At 37.9% G+C, this 27,400-nt stretch overlaps 1 protein-coding gene across 5 annotated transcripts in view; it reads right to left on the bottom strand.

The window, feature by feature from the left end:
* METAP1D (methionyl aminopeptidase type 1D, mitochondrial) overlaps nt 1-27,400 on the bottom strand; it is a 51,424-nt gene that overhangs the window by 7,750 nt on the left and 16,274 nt on the right. For 4 of the 5 annotated variants that reach the window (XM_072874255.1, XM_072874251.1, XM_072874254.1 and 1 more), the window contains 5 exons: nt 14,926-15,092; nt 12,225-12,374; nt 8,631-8,779; nt 7,904-7,946; nt 3,980-4,143 (listed from right to left, as the gene is read on the bottom strand). In XM_072874255.1, coding sequence (XP_072730356.1) covers nt 3,980-4,143; nt 7,904-7,946; nt 8,631-8,779; nt 12,225-12,374; nt 14,926-15,092 — 673 coding nt within the window. Of the gene's footprint in view, nt 1-3,979; nt 4,144-7,903; nt 7,947-8,630; nt 8,780-12,224; nt 12,375-14,925; nt 15,093-16,964; nt 17,102-18,034; nt 18,085-27,400 lie in introns of those variants that run through there. The other variant, XM_072874252.1, reaches the window with a different exon arrangement.

The raw sequence follows: 27,400 nt of genomic DNA, 5'->3' as shown, positions 1-27,400 counted from the left end.
ACTTAGGGATCCATATGAATTATTTTTTTTTTTTTTTACATTAGAAGTAATCACGTTTTTCTTAGATACATTATTAGCAAAATGACCAGTGAATGGCATATTTGCTTTTTTTTTTTAATTCTTGAAAACAGCATCAGCCTAAACTAGATTTGTTCGTGATAAAAATATTAATTTTGAATGGTACCATATTATCAAATTTGAGAAATTACAAAATTATACTGGGAAAACATTAAAGTATTTTTCTCTTAAATAGTAAACCTAGACTGAGGGAATGCACAAGTTCAGGGATTCCCTATAATGACAATAAATGTTGAGGTATAATTAGTAATATTTTTGAAAGCCAACAATTGTTTTTTGAAAGAAAGGTACATTTTAGTTTCAAACCGGAACACAAATTACTGTATTTTTCTTACAATAGTGCTGAACTTTTATTTGAGGTTCTCTGTTTCTGAAAGCAGACATGATGGACTGAAATAAAAGATAATTTATTGCAATGCTTACTTTCAAGTGCAGAGAGAAGCAGTGTAATTGTAATTTACAGTAGCTGTCAAGGAAAATCTATCACAGATGACATTAAAATGACTTATTTTGCCTGAGCCACTTATTGTTTAAATGTGCATAATCTGATAGAAACAGATTTTTTTAAAAATCTGCTTTATATTGTTCTAAATGAATATCAAAACATATACTTATGAGTTAAACATTTTAAACCATTTATTAATACTTTCATCACTACTATTTTTTCCTAGGAGTTGGAAATTGGTTTATTTAACAGTATCACATTTATGTTTTTTAGCTCTCTACACTCACAACACTTCCACATACCTAAACTCACTGTCTAAAAAGTAGATTTCAAACTAGATTTGTTTCTGTCTGAAAGAGAAATGTCAGAAACAGTAGAAGAAAATGGAACATAGGGCCCAATTCTGTTTCAGCTGGTGCCGACCAACAGTTTTGCTACCACCTTCAGTAAGGACAGGTTAGCAAAGACTCAAATTTTTCTAAGCAAAGTAACTCATGAATCCATGCAATCTTTTATTTGCAACTTGTAGCTGATGGGAGAAGGAACTGCTATCCAAGAAATACTCAGTGTCAGCCATTGAGCTTCCATAACAAAGACTATGTTAGAATACTGAATGCAAACTTACCTCTGCGATATAATTATTCCCAAACCTACTGTAGAAAGGAAATATTCTGATTATTTGTGCCTAAGATACACTCTGCTATCGCTTGAGCACCTTTATAGAAAATATTGGTGACAGAAACCTAGACACATTTCCATCCTGATGGGCCTAAATGTTTTCAGCTTGTAGGCGCTTGTTCTCAGATATTTGTGATCTCTAACTCTCCTGAAACTTAAGGTTTTGGTATATGTATTAGGTACGTATGTCTGTCTGCATGCAGATGTCCAATGACAAATAACCAGAAACACACAGCTTCACCAAACCAAGGCGATCTTTCAGCAGAGGCAGTGTTAAAGTAGTTCTAAACAAATCAGCACATTCAAATCATCTACACGATAAAATCTGGAGAAATAAAGTTAATGACCTGCTATTTCATATGTAGTTTTGAACACCTACTAGCTTTGATTAATCTGCTTTTCAAAGGGGGCGCTGACTATATATTTACACTTTGCAAGTAAACTGACCTCTGTACCAACACAGCAAAAATCCAATGTCACATTCAATTCTGTTCTTTTTCTTCTTCTTTTTTTTTTTTTTAATACAGCTAGAATTAATGTAGTGAATCTGTAACGAAATGCATTATCCTGCATGGAGATTTATCAGATTTTCCAACTGAATGCCATGCTTTGCTAGCACTAGCTGGAGTTCACCTGCATGTTGGTGTGGCGTGTGGCTCTTTTTTGTAAAGAGTTAAGTTGAACACAAAAAAAGGGAACAAAGGTCAGCACCCAGCCGCCACTTGAATGTGAGATTTTTCTTTTTATTCCCCTTGATGTATACTAGGCTCTGTGTTATTAGTCTTAATGATGGAAAATTGTAGTGTTGATACAAATCTTTTTTTCAAAGTAGTAGGCGGGAGCTCCATTTGTTAGTAAGTTTTTTTGTGACTAAAAGCCACGGACAGTACATTTATGTAGCAGTAAAAGGCCTAGATGCTCTTTCCATAGCAGAGCTAATTATTCCTACTGTGACCTTACTGATCTACCCTGTTCCTAGTACATCTCATCTGCACGCCTGTTCCTCTGTGTAGATGGTGTCAGAGAATATGAAAAACCCTATAATGAAACCATTTTCATGATGGAGAAAGGCTACTGGAGTTGCACTTGCTACAAAGAGGCTCAATTATATGAGTAATTGTGATAATTTTCTACATTCATAGCCTTCAATGGGGAAAAAAGAATGAGAGCCACAAAGGAAAATTACTTTAACAAGAAAGTACAGAGAGTAAAAATGGAAGAAGAGACAAAAAGGGGGAAAAAAATAACCAGAAAAAAAGTTTAAAAAATAGATCTGGAGGGAGGAATAGCAAGACAGGGAGAACAACAGAAATGCTCAAAAAGCCTATGTGCAGCTGTGTTGCACAATTAAATTGAATTTTTTTTCTGCAGTTGATGAATGTGACTACTGCAAATGTGCCTCTGTAGTTAGCTATCATTTGTTGTTCCGTGACAGGAAAAGGATAATTACCTCTCAGAGAGAATCAAAGGCTGACATGCCCTTTAGACACAGCCATGAATGCAGAGCTCGATAGAATGCTTGAATAAGAATCCAGTGTTCTGTGCCCCCTTCTACTCAAGAATAAATTTTGTTAAAATGCAAGAGCACCACCAGTAAATTTGTTGAACCCTAGGTGTTCAAAAATATGAGGTGCATCTATCGACTCATCCCATTTGCAAAAATAAAACTACATTTTGAATTCACTTCTATTATATTCATGGACAGTAAGATAGTGAGATATGCATTAAATTTCTTTTCCCAGTAGGGGTCTGATTCAACATTTCCTATGAAAGAACAGAAAGACACTATCCTTTTTCTCCAGGCTAGTTAGCCTATAATTTAAAACTGTCAAAAACACAATTTTATACAAAGTCTTCAATAAAAGCTTCTCAGATATAACCCAAAGAGGTTTTACTAAAGTTTGATTCAGCCTCTGTTACAATATTTTTAAAGCTATAAATACATCTAACTGATATTTTGCCGTTCTCTTTTTTCCTTAAAGTATTTGAAGATTTACAAAGAAAAAAAGGCAGCATCCTTTCAAGGTGACTAAGCCTTGCAGCTTTTAAGTAATCAGAATGTATTCAATAGCATGTTGGGACCATTAATAGTCCAGTGAAGTATTGCTTAATGAAATGTATATGATATGTGTCTATTTTTTTTGGCAAACATTTTAAAATAATCCATAGGTACCTTCAAAAAACTAAGCCGTATTTTTATTCAAAACCGCCAGCAGAAGAAGAGTCATGACTGCATTTATGTGAAGGCTAGAAGAAATGCAAAATAGGGAAAAATCTCTGAATGTGAGCTCTTTTTTCCCTGTGACGTTAGCATGCACTGCTCTTTGTAAGATCAGAAGCTCTCAAGTTAAATATTTTTGTACTTTTTAAACAGACTTATTTATGTTGACTAATTCCTTTGTAACATTCGTTATTGCTATACAATGAAAACAATGGTTTCTAACCTTCTTATATCCTTAGACAGATGTGGTGTAGTTTCACACACAAATAAAAATTAAACAAAAACCCACTGCAAATTACATCTGTTAATTTAAATCTACGTTATGAATATCTTTGACTCTTTCTACAGTTATCTTTGCTGACCCTAGTGTAATTCACTTTAAAAAAAAAAATTTCTCTTACCCAAGGAACAACATTATAGCTTGGCAGTTCACATACTGATATCAGACTGAAATGATGGTTTTGAATCATAAAACATGTCATCAGCTTTATACCAAACCACCAATAACCTTTGTCCCGCTTGCCAGCCCTCCCTTTACTTGTCAATATAAGGCTTACCTGATTGTGTTTCCAATTACAGAGAAGGGAGCCCCTGGTCTGCAAGCTGCAATTGCTTCATCTCTACATTTCCTGGCAACCTCCACTAACTTTTGACCAGATTTATCGACAGTGCCCACCAAAAAGGTTTCAGAAGTGTCACCATGGTAGCCATTGTAATACACCTAAACATATGCAGAAATGTAAAGACATTTTCTCGTTTTGCATCCAGAAACAGATCATCTCCTTAATTAAATCCATCCTTTCTAAGATCAAGCCATCTATTGCAACAGATGGACCATGGGTAAGCTGTATTTGTGAGAATGAGACCAGAAAAGAAAAACATTGCAGAGAAAAAAAAACAAAGGGTGTGAAAGATTTCAAGGTGCGCAAGGGTTGACAATTAAAAATTCAAGAAATGCAAAAGTTGCGCATCTCTGTCCAGCAGTGCGTCAGACGATGACATTGCTCAACCACAAGACATGAGGCTAACTGGGCTGTACGCGAGAAGACGGGTGGGGGCCGTGCATGGACTGACGGGGGCCCTGGGGGCCCTCGGGTGCCCACCTGCCCCAGCTCTTGGGGCCAGCGACCTGCTTGCACCCCACAGGGGTAGGGCATCGAGCCCCAGTGCTGGCCATGGGTGCTGGGAGACCCATCGGCAGCAGGCAGGGAGACCCGTCCCTCTGCAGCCAGCATCCCCGGTGGGGCTTCGAGGTGATGCTGTGAGCAGCTGGGTGAGAGGCACGTGCTGCTGCCAACATCCAGAGGGAGCCCCACGGAAAGCATGGGCCAAATCCAACGCCCGCCGTTGCACGTTTTTCTTTAATCTCACTTTTAAACTACAATGTGGCATTAACATTGGATTTTACTTCTGATTTCCAGAGATGAATTTTGAAAGAGAATAAATGTACCGTTCTGGCACCGCAAAGTTTCACGTGCTGAAAACGTAGCACCCTGTTGAATTAATTATGTACTGTCTTTTTTTTTGTTTTTTTTTGACATTTCATAGGTTTTAAACCTCAGCTCTCCAGAAGTTCTCTGTCGGGCACAGCAAACCCTGGATCTGCACTATGCAGCTCTGCAACGCCCCATTAAAATGGGGTTTGGAGCTCTGCAGTATGGCAGGCAGGCACATAACTGTAAGACCAAGCCAAATTTCCCTACAGAAAGATAAACTGTAAGGGTGCACAGTTTTGATCTTATAAACCATTTTTTTCCTCCCAAACAGTGGGCAACTATCCTTCTAGGACTAATAACTCACAAAACTCGAAGCACTGAACTTTTGCCACTTGGCGAGCTATTTGTGAAAGACAGACTCACATTCCTTTTGGTTGATTCCAAACTGAAAAAAAAAAATAATAAAAAAAAATTGGCTACAGACAGGTTTGTGTACAGGCTGAGATGTGAAGAAAATGCAGGCAGTTAGGAGCGAGGGGTGTTTTAAAGAAAGGTGAGCACCAGCACGGGCCCAACCATGTTGCCACCGCTCCGGTGGAGAGCAGCTGCGATCCCCTGCTCTACACCTTCCTCTGCCAGTCCAGACTGCCACTGAATCCTTTTTTTTTTTTTTAATGTAATGCCCATTGGGCAGGTTTTAATCTAGCTAGGTCATATTTAAACTGAACTAGTTCATTTTTAGCTCTAGCAAGTACAACACACAAACCCCCAGCATTAAACATCATCATCCTGGAAAAGCAAATACAGTTTTAAAACATAGGAGAGCTTAAAAATAATAATAATAATAATATTTACTGCAGCCCATCAACTGCAATTACATATTTTTGACGTTAATAAGCTACAACCACAGCAACTGTAACACATTAATTCCTTAAAAGTCAATGAAAGAACCAAGTTGTAAGAAACATTAACCTGGTAATGGCAGGCTGAAAATTGCACTATGCTGAGGATTCAGTGATGGATAATGCTATTGTTTCTACAGTAAAATACATTTTAAAGGCTATGTGATTCAAGCCAATAAAATCTGTGTTTCATCTATGAAATTCTACCATCTTAATTGTGCAAAAATGGATTTTTTCTTCAAATAATTTGTACATAGCGTGAATTGTTTACACTTAATAACCAGAATATTATTTAATCATTTTATAGAACCTGTACATAATTATAAACAATTTGTTGTGCAATATTTACTTTGATTTACTTTACAAACGTCCCTGTTTTGCTCATTAAAAATAAGCTAAAAGATCAGTTAGCAACGCTGAAAAGTAATATTTTTTCCTCAGCTGTTCTGGAACTGAGCAATTATCAAACACAGCACAGTTCAGTTTTAAATGATAAAAAAATCTTACAAAGATAATCAGCAATTCCCATCCTTGCAGGAATCTTCACATTCACAGAAACATCAAGATTTATTTTATTTTATGAGGGTAAACAGAAAACAAATAAAAATATGTCTTCAAGAAGACCAGTAACATTTAGTGAGACATTATTTTTAAAGCAGAGTGGACAAAATATGCACACCACGTTAATATATACATGATAAACTAAATTAAACATTTTAAGTATCTGTGATATGAATCTACAGGTTTTTTTAATCTAAGGTGTCATTATTATCCTGACAGATAAAACAAAAAAATAAAATGAACCTTAATGAGATACAAAGAAATCGATGTTAAATCCTTAGCTGTTGCAAACTCATTTAGTCTAATAAAATGGGTAAAGCTACACCAGTTCACCAAAGTAAAAATGTAGGCCAAAAATGTACTTTAAAAATGATAGATCACACTGTGTAAACCTGATAGTCAGAATTCTACAATTAGAAAGTATGGATATGGGGAAGAATTTAGAAAGACTAAAAAACCAAACCAAACCCAGTTCTGGATCACACATGAGTATACCATAGGAGAAAGGTCACTGACCCTAATTTTAATAAAAAAAATATTTTAGAAAGCTTGACTCTCGTGCTCAGAGGTAGGTCTGCTGATTTCTTCACTTCTGCCAGTATGAAATTTGGGCCCACGGAAAATAGGATCAAGTTACCAAGAGTTTCTTTAATGATTAAAAAAGCTTGTTTTTATGAGATGTTACTCCCTTGTATGTGACATATTATTGCAAAATAACAGTGGGATTCAAAAGATGTCTGTGTTCTTATTAGAAATAAATGGCATTTTGGGAAAATAAAAACATGCACAGTAAAAAGAAAAAAAGCTTCTGCAAGAGACGAATAATTTTTTTTCATAAATGAAACGAGAATTAGGTTTCCAGTTTCCGTACTTTCTTGCTCCTAAGAAAATCCAGCCAGTGTTTATTTAAATAGCTATAATTGACCATTCTCTGGAAATATTAAGTCACCGTTATATCACACTATTTCTGTTTCTGCGCAAAAGGTTCAGGGCTTTTATACCAGAAATGGAACACAACACTACCTTTGGGGATTTTAATAAATGTAGGGAACACTGCTAGCAAAAGAGTTGCTGTCCAAATAGACTGACATACACAGGCCAATGTAGCCTCTAATGACAGAGTAAGATAATGACAGGCCCCACTCAAAATCAGCAGGAAGAGGAAGATCAATCTTGGCAGAGTGAAGGAAAAATGCTGGCTTTCTTCATGTTAGCTCATCTCATACATATCTATCTTCAGCTGCTGCCCAGTACTGTGGTGCTCTGCATTAACTACACAGTGGATCAATAACAATTACACCTTCTCAAAAACATGACACATAGCAGGATTGGGTTGACATTTCACTTAGGCCAACATTGATCTCAGTGCATCTGATTCCAGTCCTAAATTCAAGTCAGGCCTGGGTCTAGCTGGAGTAAACACACAGTTAAAAACAAAAAAGGAAACCAGCTGCTTGTGCCTTGGCTCAGAAGTAAACAGCACATCCATCTGTGCATCCCCCATCTCCAATCCACTATTCTTCCTGTTGCTACTAGTGATTCTAAAGTTGATCAAAGACTATTTTTTATATGAATTACTCACCGTGACATCAATGTTGATAATATCTCCATCCTGAAGAGGTCGACTGAAACATAAACAGAAAAAAAAAATAGTAATGGTGACAGGCAGTTCCCAACAAAGGGAATATAAGAATAAAAACCTAATGACACATACATAAAAAATCAGGGGGTAGATATTTTGTGATAGAGGCAGGCAGAGGCAAACAGAAGAACCATTTTTAATGTTCAACTCTCACTACTTAGAGAACAAGTGTAGCTGAATATAAAGTAATGAAAAACAACTACCAGAAAAACATATCAACACCTGAAAAATCTACCATCATATTTATTCTTTTTCTCTCACTAGGGTTCATATTTTACTTTGTGAGTAGCTGAATGTATTGCCAAAAAAAAAAAAAAAAAAAAAAATCAAATATATTTATTCCTTACCCTATACTTATTTTGCTGGAGGGGAAAAAAAAAAAAAAAATCAGACTGTACTGTTTTTTTTTTCCACACACTAAATTATAAAGGCATTATGCTTTTTTTTTTTGAAGTGTCTGGACAAACAGGGTAATTTTTTTTTTTCCTATTTCACATACATTTCTATAACATCTATCAGCATCATGTGGTGACATGATATGCATCTGCAATAGGTTTACATATGACATTTAGTTAAGCTGAAGTATGTTCAATATTAAACACAATTTATTAATTTCAGTTTAACATTTTCATTCCCGGTGGTAAAATGTATATTATTGGGGAAATACCTGTCAGGAATACCATGACATACCACGTTGTTTACAGAAGTACAAACAGATTTTGGAAAACCTCCATAGCCCAGAGGTGACGGATAGGCATTCTGTCTGATTATTTCATGATGAACAATGGAATCTATTTCTTCAGTTGTCATGCCAACCTAAAATATCAAACATAACATCCTGTTAAAAAAGCAAAGACAGTTTCTCATATTTACTGAATGTGATTGCAGCCAAGCGTTCCAATGAAATCTTGGATGTTTCAAATACGCTGCTTTGATACAAAACACTAAACTGTCTCATATACTTTACTGATATATTGGACTTTTTTTTTAAAGAGAAAAAGATTTTAAATAAAGCATGCAGTAGAAACGACCACTAAAGGTTCCTAGAAAACCTAAAATACTGTCTACTTCCCTTCCGTTCTTTTTTCCACATTTGCTTTCTCAAAGACACCAATTTTCCATGGCATCTTGTTTCAGTAGCTGCTGTAGAAATGTCTGGTTTCAATGCTTTCATTCCTTTAAAACACAACATTACTTTCCCTTTTTATTTGTAAAAGAAAGGATCTTAATTCTTGTAACTGCCCAGTACATTTATCATAATGTACTTGTGCATTTTATGAAATCATTTTCCAAGTATTCTTTAATTTTATAAAAGATTTAAACATTTGGCTTCATATCTTGAAGGTATTTTACTTGAAGTTGCCATAGCCTGGGTGATCACAGTGAATCTACAAGCACTTATGCATCATTTTTAGAAATCTTCATTTTTATGCTTGACGTTTTCTAGATTCACCTTTTTCTCACAATTTTACATATTAAAAAAACCCTCTCATAAATCATTCAGCCATTTTCTGAGTATCCATGGAGTGGAAAACGCACACGCTTAAAATAACATTCTTCTTGCTTTTCTTTTGGATCGACTCTGTCTCTGGAATGGTTAGAGCTGAAATTTGAAATGTGGTAGGGAAACCTCCCTCATTGAGAAGAAGTGCCTTTGAGGGTTCCTCTGCAAATTGGTTTTGATTTGAATGAGTTTTGAGCCTTTGAAAATCATACTTCGTACACATACACTACAGTGGCTGTGATTTTGGAGGACTTTTTAGTAACACGTGGAATATAGGTAGGCTGTGGCGCAGGAGGCATACTTATCCATATATTGAAATATTCCATGATCACGCACAGTGAATACAGCGGAGTGCACTTGTGTACTGTGCTGAGGATAAAACCAGGTCTATTTGCTCAGCTTGCATCTTGTTCAGCACGAAAACATGGTTGGGCAGATGAGGAGCGATGAACTCACTCAAGACCAGGATTTTGGGTTACTGTGCAACCCTCCTGCTTTGCAGTAGCCATTGCAGCCTCTGCACTGGGATGGCAGCCGCAGCCCCGGTGCGTTATCTATACTGGACACTGCAGCCATTGCTTCTGGATAAATACAGGTTTGTTGCTCCTGCCTTCGCTCACTCATCTATCATCTTCAGCACATAGACAAACTGAACCGCTACGTACCAGACTGGGTGCTGTCTGCCCCTGCTCTGCTCAAGGAATTCGATGTTGCTTTTGGATACTCAGCAGACAGATCTGTGCTCTCTCCATGGCAGGCTTACACACTGTGAAAAGTTCTGCTTTTAACAGTACCTGCTTTACTTTTATAGGAGCTTTTGCTAGCTGGGCAATGTTGGGGAGGCACCTACTGCACACCTCATCCCTTATTTGGGATGGGGCAATCTGACGGTAGCTAACAAAATACTTCCATGTCATAGAATTTGCTGCTTTATTCCCAAATCTTTAACTCAAACCCAGGAAATGCTATCATATATAATACCATATTGTATTTTTCAGTCCCACAGGCAGTAAATGGTAATATCAAAACCATGCTCAGCCCAAACTTTGTCTCTCTGCATCCATGCATTATAATGCACCTTTGTTATACTGGGAGATGTTACTGCCATTAGCTAAAGCACAGGCAAGAGCTGGTTTGGAGGGCTGTGTGCAAGGCGGGTTCAGCAAGACAACAGGAACAGGTGGAGGGATGGGGCTCTTCAGATAAAATAGGAATGCAGAGTTTACCTTATGAGAATAGCCTAAAAGAGCTCCGTTTGTTTAGTCTGGCGCACTGAAAGCTGTAATAGCTCTATTACTGTGTGAAGGGACAGACTCAAGGAAAGGCAGGAAGCTGTTTAAATTAAGAAGCGGTGTTGGCACAAGAACAAATGGATATAAACTGGCCATGCGCAGCATCAGGCTGGAGAGCGGAAGATGCTTCCTGTTGATGAGGGAGGGTTTTGGAGCATCCTCCCAGTCAGGGGAGTCTTGGCCAAACACTTACTGGTGTAAAATGGAGCTCACCACCTCCCTGTGGCTGACATGGGCAGCGGTCTCGGTACCGCAACTCCAAGCGCCACCTCCCTCCCAGTCCACAGCTCCTGGTCACGTAATTCTTACCTTATCCACCTTCTTGCTCCAAAACATTCATTACTTGTATTATTTTGCTATTATGTATGATTTGGCACATAGTATGAACTACATCATAAGCTACACCGTGCTGCATACATATGTATTTTACACATGGTAACAACCAAAGAGTATTAGTGAAAAACTGCTCTAATTCAAAACCCACATTGCACCCTGATCCTTCAGAAACATGTACATGCCCTCAACTTTACATGAGTAAGTTTTACTGGACTGGGAAATACTTGCACATAAATAAGTTAAACATGCACGAGCATATGTAAGATTAAAGCTTCAGGCAGTTTTGTTATTGGCCACCCCAGCTCCAGAATTAAACCTCTGGGAAAGTGTGATGATAGCTGAAAGAAAAATGGACAGTAAACTGATAATTTTTTGCCATTTTAAGTCAATGGCATTGACCTACAGTCCCCATCTATCTCTGCATCTCATAGCTACTCAACCCATTTTACCCTATCCAGTATGCTATTACATGAAATACCAAGACAAGGCTAAAAAAGCACTCCTTCATCTGCAAAACCTGGTAGTAGGCTCCTCCCAGTACATTTTAACTTGGGAGGCATCCCAAAAAGCATGCTGTAGAAACATTACTGGAAACCATGAAGCTTTATTCTCAGTGCACTCTGGAAAATTGTGTAGAATTTGGCAGCTGTTTTTTTCCAACAGCAGCTCTACGAGTCACGCCAGACCCTGGGGGACAGCAAGGGGCTGAAGGATGGACAGGAATGGAGGAGGCAGCCCAGCCCTTTGGACTTGCACACATGCAGAGCTGGAAAGCACGACGTACAAGGAAGATGGGCCATGAAATGAAAGGAAAAAATGTAGCGTGGGTCTTATGAGAAACTCATGTGATTTGGCACAATCTGAACAGAGGGAGATTACAGACAGAGAAATATTACACCTGAGCCAGCAACTCACTCTAAGTACTACATCGGTCCAAAATACAGAAATAATTAAACAGATATATAATGGACTGAATACAAAGCTAATAAATCCTTCTTTTTTCAGTATCTAAGTTAAAGCTGGATGCACATTAAGGGAAAGTAAAAAAAAAAAAAAGGTAGAAAAAAACCCCCAAATAAGAGAACGAATAAAAGACATCCAAACTATTATGGGACTTCTGAATTGTTACCTTTAAGCCCTTTCCAGCCAGAAGCAGGACATGACGGGCCAACTGACAAGCTTGACGAAGCCCTTGAATCTGATCTTCATTCTTAATTTCTATGTCGTCTCCCCAGTCTGGTACAATGCCTGTCGTCACATAGTCTGGCTTCTTTATGTGCTTGAAGAAAAAGGATTGAAAATGAAGATCAGAAAACTGAGCATGACAATGGGATCATTTTCTCAGATACTGCCTCCTGCTTCATGGCAGCTTGCCCTTTCTGTCGTAGTATCGACCTTCCTAAGCCATCAGGGCAAACCCTCAAGGCTGCCTCAGTATTTCTTCCACTGCCCTTTTGAACTTAACATTGCCTGTTACTACTGACTTACACAGTCTGTTAACCTTCCAGGGCTGAAACCCCAGATACTGCAGCCGACTTCCAGCACAGACAGTCGCAAGTTTTAAAACTGTGAGAAAGAGATTTAAAAACTCTTTATTTTCTTTTGCAAAGAGGCACATTTTCTACAAAAGGCATCTAAACACTGGAACCGATGGGACAAACATACAGAATTAGGCTCAAAAACAAAACTGATCAAAACCTTAGTTTCTTGTTCAGACAAAACCTCTATTAACTTCCATGAGATTTCTTTTTGACTAAGAACTTTAGGATTTAACTTATTTTAATTTAGAGGGTTTTACTTAGTAATCTAGTTCATATGTTGTGCCCAAATTTGTCCATCCACAACACTACACAAGGGTATCCCAATTCGCTGTGTCAAGGAAAGTGTAATAAACTTCATTTTTTGCACACATAAAATTCTCAACCCTCATACAGAGGTGAAATTTAATTTCTGATTTTTTTAAATCCACAACAATTTCATGACACATGTATAAACACAACAAACTAATAATAACGGTAACATCTTGCACAGAGATGGGAAATGCACTTTCTCTCAGAGGGTCATGGGCTGTTTCAGTGGCTGGAGCAGAGTCCCTTCGCCTCCCACAGCCAGGCTGATTCTCTGCCACGCTGGCCACAGGGCGAGTTTTGCACTGACTTCACGAAATACAGAACCAAGCGGGCAGGCATAAAAACAAAGTGGGCACTTGGGCTGTACACAAGAAGACCATACAGCAGCAGGGTGCAGGAGTAAAGAGTGGGGCAACCAATTAGCTCTAGCAGGACTTTAAATAGGAAGACTACTGTTACTCCTACGGGTATTTCATTTCTACTGTGATAAAAAGTGAAACTATCTTTAGTGGACTTACATCAACAGAGTTTCAGATTTACATTTCATTCAAATTAATGGCATATCAACCCTAACAACATCTTATTGCAGTAGTTTGGGACTTCATTTAGAAAAAAACCCCACCCTTTGCTGGATTAGCAACTCCATACACAGCAGCACCCTTGCTTTCCCCTTGGAGGGCACTTACCTAATAACTGCTGAGACCTGACCCTGCTGACCTGTAAGATCTGTTAATGGAGACACCCAAAGCAGCATACATATAAATGTCTATGTATACAGTTTCACACCAACATCTTGAAAAAAATCCATGTTACTTCAATGTGATTTCTGGCATAGTCTGTATAAAGTAATAACTTTGCCCTCAAGCTTTCAGAGTTGAAGAACTGGACTGATTTTTAGACAGTCTGAAAACTCTGATCTGTGAAGACAACTTTTCAGTATGACAATATATTTCTCTTTATCCTAAAAGAAGCATCTAAATACAGAAAAAAAAGTTTGTAAGTTCTACAGTTTTTAAACCTTTGAAAATATATAAAGCATGTAACCCTATGGTGTCCCTGCACACAGAGCTTCCACAGCCTCTTAGGTGTAAGAGCCCTACATCCAGAATCCTTATCTGCTTTCCTATCTAACAATTTTTTTAGTATTTCTGGCCCATGGAAATACTCTAAATTTTGCATAAAGAAATCTATAATAAAATGAGAAGTAAAATTTAAAAAAGTACTAATACACATTCTGAAAAGCACTGTTTAGAAAGGGTACTTTGGTTTTCTTTTCTCTAAATATACTAAGCAATTAATCTATATGCTGTAATTAAATGGAAAAAAAAGAAAAAAAAGAAGGAAAAAAAAAAGGAAACCAGAAGTGGAATATGTGTTAAAATTGCATGAAAAAGTTCCTTTTGGCTCTAAAGTAAATAAAAATAAAAGTTTATGTTGCAAGAAAAAAAAAACCACTCGGGAACAGTAAAGACAAGTTTAGAATGTGCAGTGTGGTTGTAAGGCAGCTACCAGCAGGTATTGTACATTCTCTTCCTAAATCTGACATAACCAATTAACAAAACCTTCAGCAAAATATAAACATTGTTATAACTAGCTTGCTTGAGATTTATACAGAAAAGGACTCAGACGATCATGAATGATTCCTACTGACTTCTGGTAGGACCAGCTATAATTGTTCAAAATGAGAATCTGGACTCAGAAGTGTTAAGTGTTGACAGATGATTATAATATTCCACATTTATACTACCATAACTGAACAAATCCCAGATTTAAACTCCCTAATAACTAGATACGCCACTGTGTTCAACATGGTAGGCAGCTGAAAACTTCTCTCACCAGCGCTCCTGCTTCAAATACGAGACCAAGCAACAGGATGGTGATCCAAATCCCCAGCTGTCGGACATTGAATACACGTGATCACGCCTGCAGTCGAACTCTATACTGACTGAAGAACAGATGAGGTAATAAAAATTGCCGTACCTTAGGAACTGGGTGAGCTGGAGAAACTGTGGCTGGCCAAACTATGCTATAAACAGTATTTCTTTGTCCCTGAAAAAAGAAGCATCTTCGCTGTTGATTGCTTGACTGCCTGTGCAGGTAGATAGGATTGCACGAAGAAAAGATTACATGGCAGCCAGTCACAGAACCTGTTAAGAGATAATTTAAAAATGGTTAACATTTTTTCTAATACCACATTACAAAATGGAAAGTATGCAAAAACTTGTATACAAGTAAAACAAACCACAAAACTCATGTAGTAGCCAAGGGTGGTTCAAATTGTTCTAATCTTGTACCATTACAGAAAGAGCATTAACACCGAGAAGCAATGAGAACAAAAACCTCCCCAAACAATACTTTGAAGCTTTATGAAATACCGCATCTATTTTGATTCGATGCATTAAAAAGTAGCGTGGGTAAATTCCCCAAACCTTACAGCCAGGAGTGACGCTCCAACTGGCCCCTTCTTGTAGCCATTTGCACGGCTAGAAGCTGCACTGTTCAAGGCTTGGGGAAACAGCAAATAAAGAACAGTAGCAAGAAAGGAGGAGAGCAAAAATGATTTAATGTTGATTTCAGACAATATTTTCACCTGTATTTTTGCAGAACTGGTCACAGATTTGAGCGTAACAAAGTTAATGCTGCTCTCGTCATTTGTGCCAAGACACAAAGAACAGGGTTCAATTCGTCCTGCCTAGCAGGGCAACAGAACAAACTTAGAGAGACATTTTTAATCTTGGCCAAAGGCAATTGAAGGGATTAAAATTTGTAATTGACTTGGAATATTCAAATCAGATTTCCATTTAATTCACATGGGAATTCGGGATGACAGTTCATCAGAGTATTCATTGCTCAAACTTAATTGTTGTGCGATGACACATTTTGCCCCCCTCAAAAAAGAAAACAAAAAAAAAAAAAAGAAAAAAGGGAAAAAAAGGGCATTGAGGCCCAACAGTTGTCAGAGACATCAAAACCAAAATAATGCATCACAAATGACGATGCTAGCATCAAAACCAGGAAAGATACTAAATTCAAACAGACTATTGACACTGCCCAATTAAACAACAATTACACATAGTGCATATTTCCATTATTCAAACATTCTACAATCTAAACAGAGGGGTTTTTTGAAACATAAGTTTCACATAATAGTTAATCTGCTTCTAAAAAATGTCATATGTACTTGTGGCAAGTAACCTATACGAATAATTACTCTTTAGTAAAAAGAAAGTGTTTTAGTTTAAACAGAAGTAACTAAATATTTTTATATCACAAAAATTAAGAAATTAATCTACTGCATATTTTGTGACTATGTAAATTTTTTTTTTTTTCCCCGAAAAAGAGTTTCTTCCATATCTTGTAGGTTTTAATTGTATCTTCCTTCCCTTCCTTTGGATGCATTTGTCATGTCCAGATGCAGAAATTATCCTTCCACATGCACACTTGGCTTCATAGAGAGCCCTTTTACAGCATTCCATGATATACAGGAGATTCGAGTTACGCACCTTTTTTTGAGCCTCAAAACCCAGAATGACTGACATAGTTGTATGGGGTTTGCTTTAGACATGTTCCCGACTGTCTCTTTGCTCACTGATCAGTGCTACTTTTAGTTACCAATATGTGAATTTGTATAACACCTGAAAGGTTGTAGAGACTTTTACTCAATGCAAGCAAATTTTTACTGTTTTTTTTTAAATGGTTTATAAGTAATAAGGCAGAGTTGGACAGTGAGGCTCAGATCAAGCTCTCAGTATAACCTAGGTACCCCAATGGAAGTTGCCTGCTTCAAGTGTCTCCATGGAAGCGGAGGTGCCCAGTTAACAGAGGGTGGATTGGTTTGGTGGTGTTTTAATAATCATTTAATCGACAGCCTCATTATCTACTGCTTTCCTAGAGTCTCCTTCACAAGAAAAAAATCATTGTCCAATTAAAAAAAAAAATCTGGGCCATCTAACCTGCACAATGTATAAGCGCATCCAAAGAGCCCAAAGCATCCTACAAACTCCCTGGCCGGTTTTCACCTGTTTCTGGAAGTCGGAAGCACAGAATCTGCTGCAGCAGCAACTTTTGGGCCATCAGAAGTAGCAATCGGTCTGCCAGCGTAAGCTCAGGTAGCTCTTTTACAGAGTGCAGCGGAAGTACCTTGCTTTTACTGCAGCTGAAGGTATTAAACATACGTTGAAAACCCACACTCACTGATGTGGTCAGTTAAAGTCCACGTGGACATCAATATGTGAATGTGTATTTCAAATGCTCTCCTTGACGCACAGCATGCTGCCTGGGCACCTAGTCTACCGTGTAAAAGTTTAATTGGGGAAGAAAAGGTGCAAGTGTGCTTGTCAATTATTCAACAATAAAACTCCAAATGTCCCAAATACACATTCTTAAATACATTAAACCAGTTTATATTAATGGGTGCATGCCTATCGACTATTCCACATTCAGAAGGGATACCTTTTTATTTGGAATAAAATTTTTACCTCTGTTCTCCCAAAGATACACTGTAAGTGTTGTCACAAGATAACAGGATAATAAGGTACTGTAGTCTGTTGTTACTCTACTAACTAGTCATTATAAAGCAGACGCATACAAAAATATATACTACTTGAACAGGTGAAATGCAACAACCAAGTAAATATCACCATAATATAATACAACTCCTAAAATACATCACAAGAATTATAAATGCAGGACAACTAAACCTTTGTTGGAAATGTAAAGAATTATAACAGAAACATTCTCCTACAAAGTAAAAATAAAATGAAATAAAATGGCATTAAAATATAATGAAGTTACTGTTTTATAATGAAAATCTGGACTCCATCCACACACTTCCTTCCTTAAGGCCTTCCTAATGTCTCCACAGCTGCTTTTATTTTTTAAGCTCCCATATTCACAGCTAATTCGATATAGCAACATCATCAATCACTGGAGACAGGAACAACTGGCTGTATTCTCCAAGTCTGGCTCAGATATTCCCTCCTCCCCATCCCTTACACCTATCAAAGCTTTTCTCAGTGCCTTATTTACTTCTGCAACACTGGTGCTCAAGCACATCCTTTTTGTTAAGCTTTCTGTGTATATTAATTACTGTAAGATAGTTCATAAACGCAGAATTTGTGCAGCTGCCGGTGGAAACTGCAGCGAGCCCAGCGTCTGAAGCCAGGTAGCCTGGTAACACGCCAGCACAGCCCAGATGCAAAGTTGACCCTTTACGCGTTTCTTCTCTTCTCCAACAGCAAGGCTACGTCACTTGCCACGAGTAACAGAATATTTACTATCAGCTGCAATAAGGAGAATTATTACCAGTGTTACTGAATCACATCAGCAGATACGATGTACCGAGCACGGAAAATTACAGACAACTGCTCCTCTGACTCGACTGTGAATCACACTGTGCAATCTGTATGCACGCATGTCCTGCCGGAGCCCCTGGATTCCTCCGCATACCTTCCAGACCTTAATTTGTATTAATAATATAAATATGCACTGTGAGCTTTTGTGAATTACCAGATGAATTTATCTTGTGTGGAAATTACATTTTCTTTTTCTTTTACACGAGTCAGCTAAAGGGGCTGAATATAGAATTCAAGTATGATGATGGGTGGGAGCATTTTAAGTGACTGATTTTGCAGCACAATGTGCCCTATATTTATTAGCCTTTTACTCTAGGTCTATTTTAATTGTTATCTGTTCATGCGTGCTACACTATATAATGAAATGCTCCTATTTCACTCACAGAGCAGAGAGTTTTTTATGTGTATCTCTATTAATGACCCTTAATTAAGTTGATTTTAGTCATTTAAATGTGATTTTCCTCTGGTCAAGAAGTATTTTTAAAGGGAGTTGTTGGAAATGAACTCTCACATAGGCCCTTTTCTAATGCTTCTTGTTTAACAGTTACAGCAATTTATCAGCTATGTTTCCAATGAATGAGGTGTGGGGTAGCCATGCAAAAAACTGCTCATCTACATGATTCATCAAATGTGACTGTTAGCAACCATTTTTTTTTGGTATTTATTTATGAAAGACTTCAAATTTTGCAGCAATTAGCGAAAATGTTACCAAAGGATACACTTCGCGACAGTTCTAAGCTATGATAAATACAAGGGTACATCTTAAAAGGGACAAGAAATAAATGTAACATATTTTAGAAAAATTTAGTCATAGTATCAACAGAAGCATAGTACCAAAATTATTTAGGATTACAAGAATTAACATCCAACTGATTTAAGAAATAAAATCAACTTGCTTTTGATAAAGTAAATCTTACTTAATATATATGAACAATAAACAACATCAAAAGCATTATTCAGATAACTCATTTTTAAATATGTGATTTAATATCTATCTATCTATCTATCTATATATTTTAAACTTAAAAAAAGAATGACCATGCAGATTTTCTTAGTATATATGCATTTGAGGGTAAAACACTAGAAATCTTTAATTTGGCTTGTCAGGTCATTTTAATATTATATCATAATTTTTCTTCTTGTGCAAATATTCATTTTGCTGAAACTTCAGAGGAATAAAGTTTAAAGTGAGGTATTAAAAATGTCTATGGGCAATAATATGTGGAATCCAACCAATGCAACTAGGTACGAATATATAGCTTTTTACTGTTAATTACCAAATGTTCCCGTGTTTCAACCCAAAATAATGTCTGTGGTTTGCTAGATCTTTACTTGTAATTGTAATTGTAACGGTCTTAATAAAACACTGACTTTGTAATCCCCGTGTTGCAAAGGTACATCCAAGCTTCAAAAATAGGATGGGAAAGATTAAAGGTTCTCTCCAACTCTGTGTAACCTGCGTAGCAGAAGAGGAGCTCACATTTCACAAGCAATAACCTGTGCATTTGCTTTAAAAAAAAAAAAAGAAAAAAAAAAACCAACATAGGGAAATGCCTGAGGCAGAAGTTGAAACTGATTGGGCAAAGTAGAAGGACAAGGGCCCTTGAAATGTAACAAAAGCAAATTCATTCTGGTGACAGATGTTGATTACATCAAAGCCACGAAATAACTTTTTTTCTGTTTCTTTTTTTCCTTTTTTGCAACTAATACCTCCACGTTTTCTGTACATTAAGGATATAACATATCTTAATCAACATAACCCAACACATAGTAATTTTGAAATTTGGTAAAAGTATATTGTAACGAGGTCTTAACGACAGGCTTCTCCAAACAAGAGCGTATTCACATGGTCATGTCTGCATACCCGTGCTGGTCACGCCATGATCAGCCCCTTACTTCCAGGGGTTAACTGCTCTGGCAGCCAAATAAAATACAGAGAGCGCTGTGTAATTATGGAGACAGTCAAAGGGCAGACTCTATTTTGAAATCTATTTGCACAGACAAGGTCTTCCAATTTCGCTTACAGGAAACAAGCTGGTAAAGGGGGTCTCCTCCTCTCCAGATGCTTTCCACACTTTTTTCCCACATCAGGAAATCATGGACATGGACACCATGCAGCACTGTTTCCTGGATTGCAGGACTATGTCATTACAAGGAGAAGAGCAAGTCCGTGCTCGTGAGAAATATTTCCTCCTAATTGCACATATTAAGGGAAAGCAAAACCCACAAGGACTACTGAAAATGTGACTAGCAGCAATTTGTAAACAGGACGCAGCCACAGCTGTCATGATGGTACTGGAAAAGAGAAAACGGAAATGAAAGGGTAAAAACACTCTGGTTTTAATAGCATGATTGGGGAAATGAAATATTCATCAGGATAGATGTGACTTTAGTTACAACAGCAACACATCGGTGAAAACCTCAGCATGCTTATGACTGTACCCTGATAAACTGAAACACAGACCAGTATCTTGCAAACATCATATTCTAATTGGCATTGTTTTATTTAATTGTTGAAATTAACTGGAAATTAATGACAGAAGTTGTTTAGTTAATAAAGGCATTAACGGAATTGCTGTTCTCGTTACTCTCACAAGAGCCAATAAGGCAAGGCAATGGCCAAACGCCGACCGACTCCAAGGGACCAGAGTCAGCTCCTCTGCCAACACCACTGGGACTCCTCAGTGACACTGAAAAAAACCAAGTTTGGCCCTCAGGACCAGTTATGCTCCCTGCTAATTAAAATTTTGCCCTTACTTCACGGAGAGTGGAGCTAGGCAATTTGTTTGCTGTATGCTAATATAAATGAGGTTTTTAATTGGGTGTAAATTTATAAACTATACAGAAATACATTCTTGTTTGGCTTTACTTATTATGACTTAGTCTAGACCAGCACACTAAAATGATGAATCAGTGCCTTCTGGAAGAGTGCCGTTCTTTTAATTCATTATTCAGTCAAACTTAGGGCCAACAAAATAGCTGTTCTACAAGTTGGTAAACTGGGAAACCACAGAGATTCAGAACCTCTTCTATTTAAAGGAAGGATGACAGCCTAAGGGTACTTCATCCCAATAATAACAACATTCAAGTAATGGTGCCCAGGTCATGACAAGCCATGACCCTCCCCATAGCTCCTTCAGGAAGCTGGCTCCGTGCCACCTTTTATCAGCAGCAACCGACAGTGCAACTTTAACAAACAAGAAGAAAAGGAAAAATTAATTTTGTATCCTTAAAAAACCCTTCGACCAGTCGAGCAGTTGTACATATATACATACACACAGAGTCACATCAAGCCAGTATGAGAAATAAATTCACTGACTGAGTAAAATTCTGGTATCATGAAACAGCACTTTCCCATTTTATTATAGGATTTAAAAATATAGAGTACAACTAACTATATCTGAATGATATTCATTCATATACCAAAGGAAATTAATTGTCTATTACAGAAAATGAGACTGGGCTGTACAGGCTTAACTTTGGGAACAGGGCATTGTAGCTCTCCAATAGAGCCTTCCATCCTAGTGCTATTTCTACTACGTTTTCTCTCTCCGATAGAATAACACAAGTATAAAATAAAAAGAAAGTATTGCCTAAAGCAGTGTCACAGCAAAAGGAAAGAAGTCAGGTACAAAAGCTGGACAAAGCAATATTAAGAGTTTCACACACAGTTAGTATCAGGGGAATTTAGGCTCCAGATCACAGCATCTGGCAAGTTTCAACTTTTGTGACTAGCAGGAGAAACATTCCTCTTACGTTACTGCATTCCTGTATTAAGTAAATTAATTTATCATAAAGTGAATAAATTAGAATGAGAAACATATCTGCTCAGTTTTGCATATTTAAATACATCTTTCAATCACTTTCTACATCTTTAGTTTTTTTAAAAGATCAGAGGAATTACTTTCGCTTGAAAGACTGGTTATTGTATTCATTATTTTGATTTTGTAGGGACGTAACAACTGTTGGAACAAGTTACTCGGTTTTAAAAATAGCAGTTGTTTCAGATTAAAATAATAACCTATTCAAATAGTCCTTACACACACACACACACACAATACCGAATCTTGTTGTTAATATGCACCCACCCACAGCTTTAACATTCATTGAATCCTACTGGGATAAAATCTTTTCAGGTGCTCTGTGAAACAACTGTTTTTCAACTGGCATGGTTATGTCCTATATACACGCCTGATACAGTATTAAATGATAAAAATAAATCCTACTTTAACCTCTTAAATTTCCACCTGAAATGGAAAAAATGTCTGAATCACCACAAAAAACGTTTCCCACAGAAACCCTTTGCAGTGGGTGAGCAAGGCTGCTGAACTAAGAGTAATCTTTGCACAGAAAATTTAGGAGTGCTCCTGAACATCGTATCAGGATTTTCTGCATAGCTCGAGACACAGGAAGAGAATGGGCAGTCGGAAGCCTTTTCCCCGCACAAAATATAAGACCCATTGCGATAATAATTTTCAATACACCTACAGCCAAATCTCTAAGATTACAAGATGATTCCTGAATCGTAAGCCAGTCTTATCTCAAAATTTAAAAAAAAGTATACACTGCTAGCAATTTGGGGATGAATACCTTAATAAAATAAGATTACATAACTACTTATTTGGTAAAAATTACAACTAGCAGTGTTTCTTGCCTTGTATTAAATGTTGTTAATTACTTGCATTGTCCTGTTTTCACATGAAAACACAAGTTAACATTAGGACAGTGAGTCTTTTACTGAGAAAACAGGTACGTGTTCTTCGCTAGAGTGAAGAGTGTAAGGTTGGGGAATTACATCCTATAAGCCGGACTTCAAAATATATGAGCAGAGAGGTGTGAGAGTTTACAGGTGTTTCTGCTAAACTATTGCAGTGGTGGTAGAAACAAGCTCTTATTTTTTTTTCAAGAAGATGCTCTGCACGAGGAAGATGTTCCAATCAAGAGCTTGCTGCAGATAACTTGTAGCATCCTTATCAAAACATTTATTTTTAAACCTGTCAGTCATTAGTATGTGCTATTAATGCATAACTTGGAAGCTTATTCATAAATATGTGACATTTGGGTCACTGAATGAATTATAATGATAGGATTATGGATTGAATTTGGAAGAGTATGGTACAGTGTTTGGGAGCTGTTTTAATTTTTTTTTTTAAATACCTTTCACTTATCTCCTTGCTTAACATTTACAAAGACCTCTTTTTTATCATAAAAGTCCCTGTTTATCAAACAGTGATATAGGAAGAAGTTGTTTACATTTTCAGAAGTACCAACATACATCACTTATGACAAAAAAAACAAGCACTCCATAAGAAATTCTCAATCACTGTCAATCATACGCACTAAAATATACATAAACCAAAGCATGTGGTGTGAACTATATTAGATTCAAACTGAACACAGAATTACAACTATAACAAACAAAACCCAAATAATTACAAGTGACTCATAGGCCCATTTACACATCTCACCAAACTGCTGGAAAGGTAGGTAACCATAGAAACCTGACAGCCTAAATTCAGTACTTTAAAATTTGTATTTAGTCTAAAATGCCGCAAATGATGTTTCTATTTGACAAAATCCATATTTTTAAAGGCTTCAGTTTGTGCTTTGGTACTTAAATAAAGGCTTAAAATTATTTCATCTCTTGGTTACTTTTAGGTTTGATTTTATCCAAGTAAAGATTACAGTTTACTCTTTGTAATATAAAATGTTAATACATTTTAATACTGCAAATTAATATTTCTAACATTTCTTTAATGATTGAAATTAAATAATGATACAAAACAAACACTCCTGCACTTACTATTAAATGTTTTGCATATGGACTTTTCTAAGCTGCACACTAGCAAAAAAAAAAAATTACTCAAATTAACTGTTAAAGCTGAAATGCTAATAGCCTTTTCAACTTATAGTTCTTTTTCACTGACAATTACAATTTGCATGGCTTAAAATTTAATACTATGATTAGTACTAATGTCCTATATTTTACTTCATAATCTAAATGAGTAAAATATTATTTTTGTAGTTCACTGGCTCTTATACTTAGGCTGTAATGTTCAGTGTGTATTTCATTATGCAGATGAGCAATGGATGTCGTCTAACATGATTTAAATGGGTCAACAGTATTTTCCTATTCACATTAATCATCCAGACAGCCACAAAAAAAAAAAAAAAGCCTTGAAAAAACTAACCTAGGAAATCTCTTTTTATCACCGACTCTTCCCACTAGTCAAACAACAGCAAACATGCTACAGGAGACGGGAGCCTCGCAAACCGGGGAGCCAAGGCTGGGCGCTGCTCCTCTCGCTGGTGCACAGCTCCTGCTGCAGCCGGTGCTGGCAGCGGGCAGTGCTCCCCGGGCTGCCCGCAGCCCCGTGCCAAGAATGATTCTCGTCCCGCGAAGTTCAATGGGAGCTGTGTGTTGACAAACTGAGCAAATCTGAATCGGCAAAATTCATTCTTGGCACGGGGACATGCAACTGCGCTGAATGCAAAGGCGTGCTGCCCGCTGACGCTGCGCTGGCAGCCGGGCTGTTCTTCCGTAAATACACTTGTTGGAAAACTCCCTCTAAGGTCAAAGGACACAGGATCAGGCCAATTATTTATAAAACACATCAAAAATTAAGGGCTCTATTCTCAAGCCGTGTAACCATCATCTGTGGCCCATTTCACATATAGCATATTGCAAATAAAATGGTAATTTATAAATAACAACACTTCTGTGGAAAGGAAAGCTGCTCTAATAAATGCCAAAGGCAAAGAACATAAGTACAGAACAGGCAGAAAGTAACAGGAAGATCAGGTGCCAAACATTCAGACTCATTTATTCAATGAATATAAAATTAGGATAAAAAAAAAAAAGAAAGTGACCAGGATTCCCTCAAAACATTAAAGTACTGCCGTGGCACAAAATCTCTATAAAGGCAGAGGTGACACATTTGATTCTATTGCAGTGTAACAGGGCTGGCAGAGCTTGCCTGGGAAACGCCACGCTGTTCATACCATAGGGCAGATCCTGCTGGACAGCACAGGGGAGGTCCGAGCTTCTCGGAGATGGGATGCACGGGCTGCGATGCCGCAGGCAAGTGGCGGTGGGACTCCTTACCTCCTCCTTATTGCTGTGGCTTTACCAGCGACCACTCTCCACATCCATCCTTATTTAGACACCCTGATATCAGCACAGCCATTGGTATTTCCGTGTATTTTCTAGTAACAAATTTAGAACCTTAAAACTTTGTCTTTGGCTTCCATTCAAAGTAGCTGCTATTTGCTAAATAGGTGTCAGTGACGAGCACACAGCACGTCTTCTCCAGAAACTATACTGGCCACTCACTTGCTACCACAATCCAAATTTCTGATTTTGAGATACGTAAACCAATAATATGGCTTGGGCACTGGCAACCGGCTTTCTCTGACAGCCTTCACCATGCTTCCTTTTCCAATCCACAGATGTAAACGAAGGGGAGTAGGAACTGAGCTTCAGCTTTTAAAGTAAACTAATCGACATACGGCAAAGTAGGAGGTTTCCAACTATTCAGACCTCACAAGACTTCATTTGCAACACTCATGCCCTGGACAAGTGTTTCACCAGTACCTAATAAACAGCTGGGTACAGCAGGCACCTTACTTGGATGCAGTAACTGTTCAGTGCAAAGAGCTAAGGCATCCATGGGCACTGACCTGGTGGCTGACTTACAGTAAATTAAACAATAACCACCACTACGAGGACTGAGGTTCAGTCTTTACCATGACCTTTTCTAGGTGTTGGGAGCATGGAGGAGAGATCAGCACACTTCATGGTGTGACAACACATGTGCAGGTCAGTATCTGGCACACTCATTTCCCCTGCGCCCTGTCCCACATAAGGCACATCAGGAGGAGTTAGTACAACTGACATTCAACATCTGTGAGTTTCTAAAGCACGACTTTGGGACTGGCTCCAGCCCCGCCCATCTGGTCCCTTGCTTTACAGTGAGAAAACATCACATTTGGATCCGAAGAGCTAGCTGGGAGCCCAGAGGAAGGACCTCTGGGTTTCTCCACTGCCCCATACCCCACGGTCAACACCCCAGCTACTGCTACTGCTATGAGAGATTTCCTGGAGGAACTGCAAGCAGCACTTGTCTTGTTGAAACAAAGACAATAAACCACAAATTACAGCAGCTGCTTAATCCCTAGAGAGTGGATCATGCAGTCCAGTTGCACTTTAGGCAGTGCCTCTCACCTCCAAATCTTGACCTCGCTCTCAGTCACGTCTCCCGATGCACACCTTACAGGTGTCAGCCACCCACATAACACCTCCCTACTGCATACAGTGCTCCAAGGACGGGTACGGCAAGGCCCATGACAGCCACTCCCCACACAGGCAGACTTAAAATTCATTTCTAAACCATCTTCACCAGGCTATTCACTCACTTTGTACAGTTTATTGGACTACGCCACTGTCTGATTTTCTATGATAGACAGAGGAAGCAAAGGGTCTTTGCAAGAAATTAGGTCTCCAACCCCTTTTTCTAGACTGGAAAGGCTTTACACAGCTCTTCTCTGCACAGGTAGTAAATCTATAAGAAGCAATAAATGTTTTTCTTTCCACAAGATGAAGATAATCTAACTTGCCAGATAAATATGACAGGCATTTCTTCAGAGCAGGCTTAGCTACCTTGTCTGCAAGGCTGGGCAGCAATCCATGAAATTCTCCGTGGGGACATCCCACTCAACCAATTGCGAATTTGCAAACTCAACTCAGAACTTTTAGATTGGCTCACATAATTTGTCAAACATCCACCTCAACTCTCTTTTGCTGTTGTTGTTGTTACAAATTTGTGGTTTAAATATACAGATTTGCAATAGTATTGCCCACTGGAGAGACAGACCGTTGTGGGCAGCAACCTGAGCTCACAGCTGGATCTCCCAGTTGCTCTGACAGGAGCCAGTTGCTTGCAAGTGAGATAAAGTTTCAACCAGAACACAGCTCACGTATTTATTTATTTGGAGCTTTGGTTAGATAGAGCTCTGGAGGCAGAACTGACACAAGAGACAAAATTTGTAAGGATATTAATTGCATAAGAAGGAAAAATTTTGCAAAGGCTTCCCATTCAATT

This window comes from Ciconia boyciana, chromosome 10 (assembly GCF_034638445.1).
Source record: "Ciconia boyciana chromosome 10, ASM3463844v1, whole genome shotgun sequence".
Lineage (NCBI taxonomy): Eukaryota > Metazoa > Chordata > Aves > Ciconiiformes > Ciconiidae > Ciconia > Ciconia boyciana.
The sequence above is the reverse complement of the archived record's forward strand: the minus strand, read 5'-3'. Positions and strand labels throughout refer to the sequence as shown.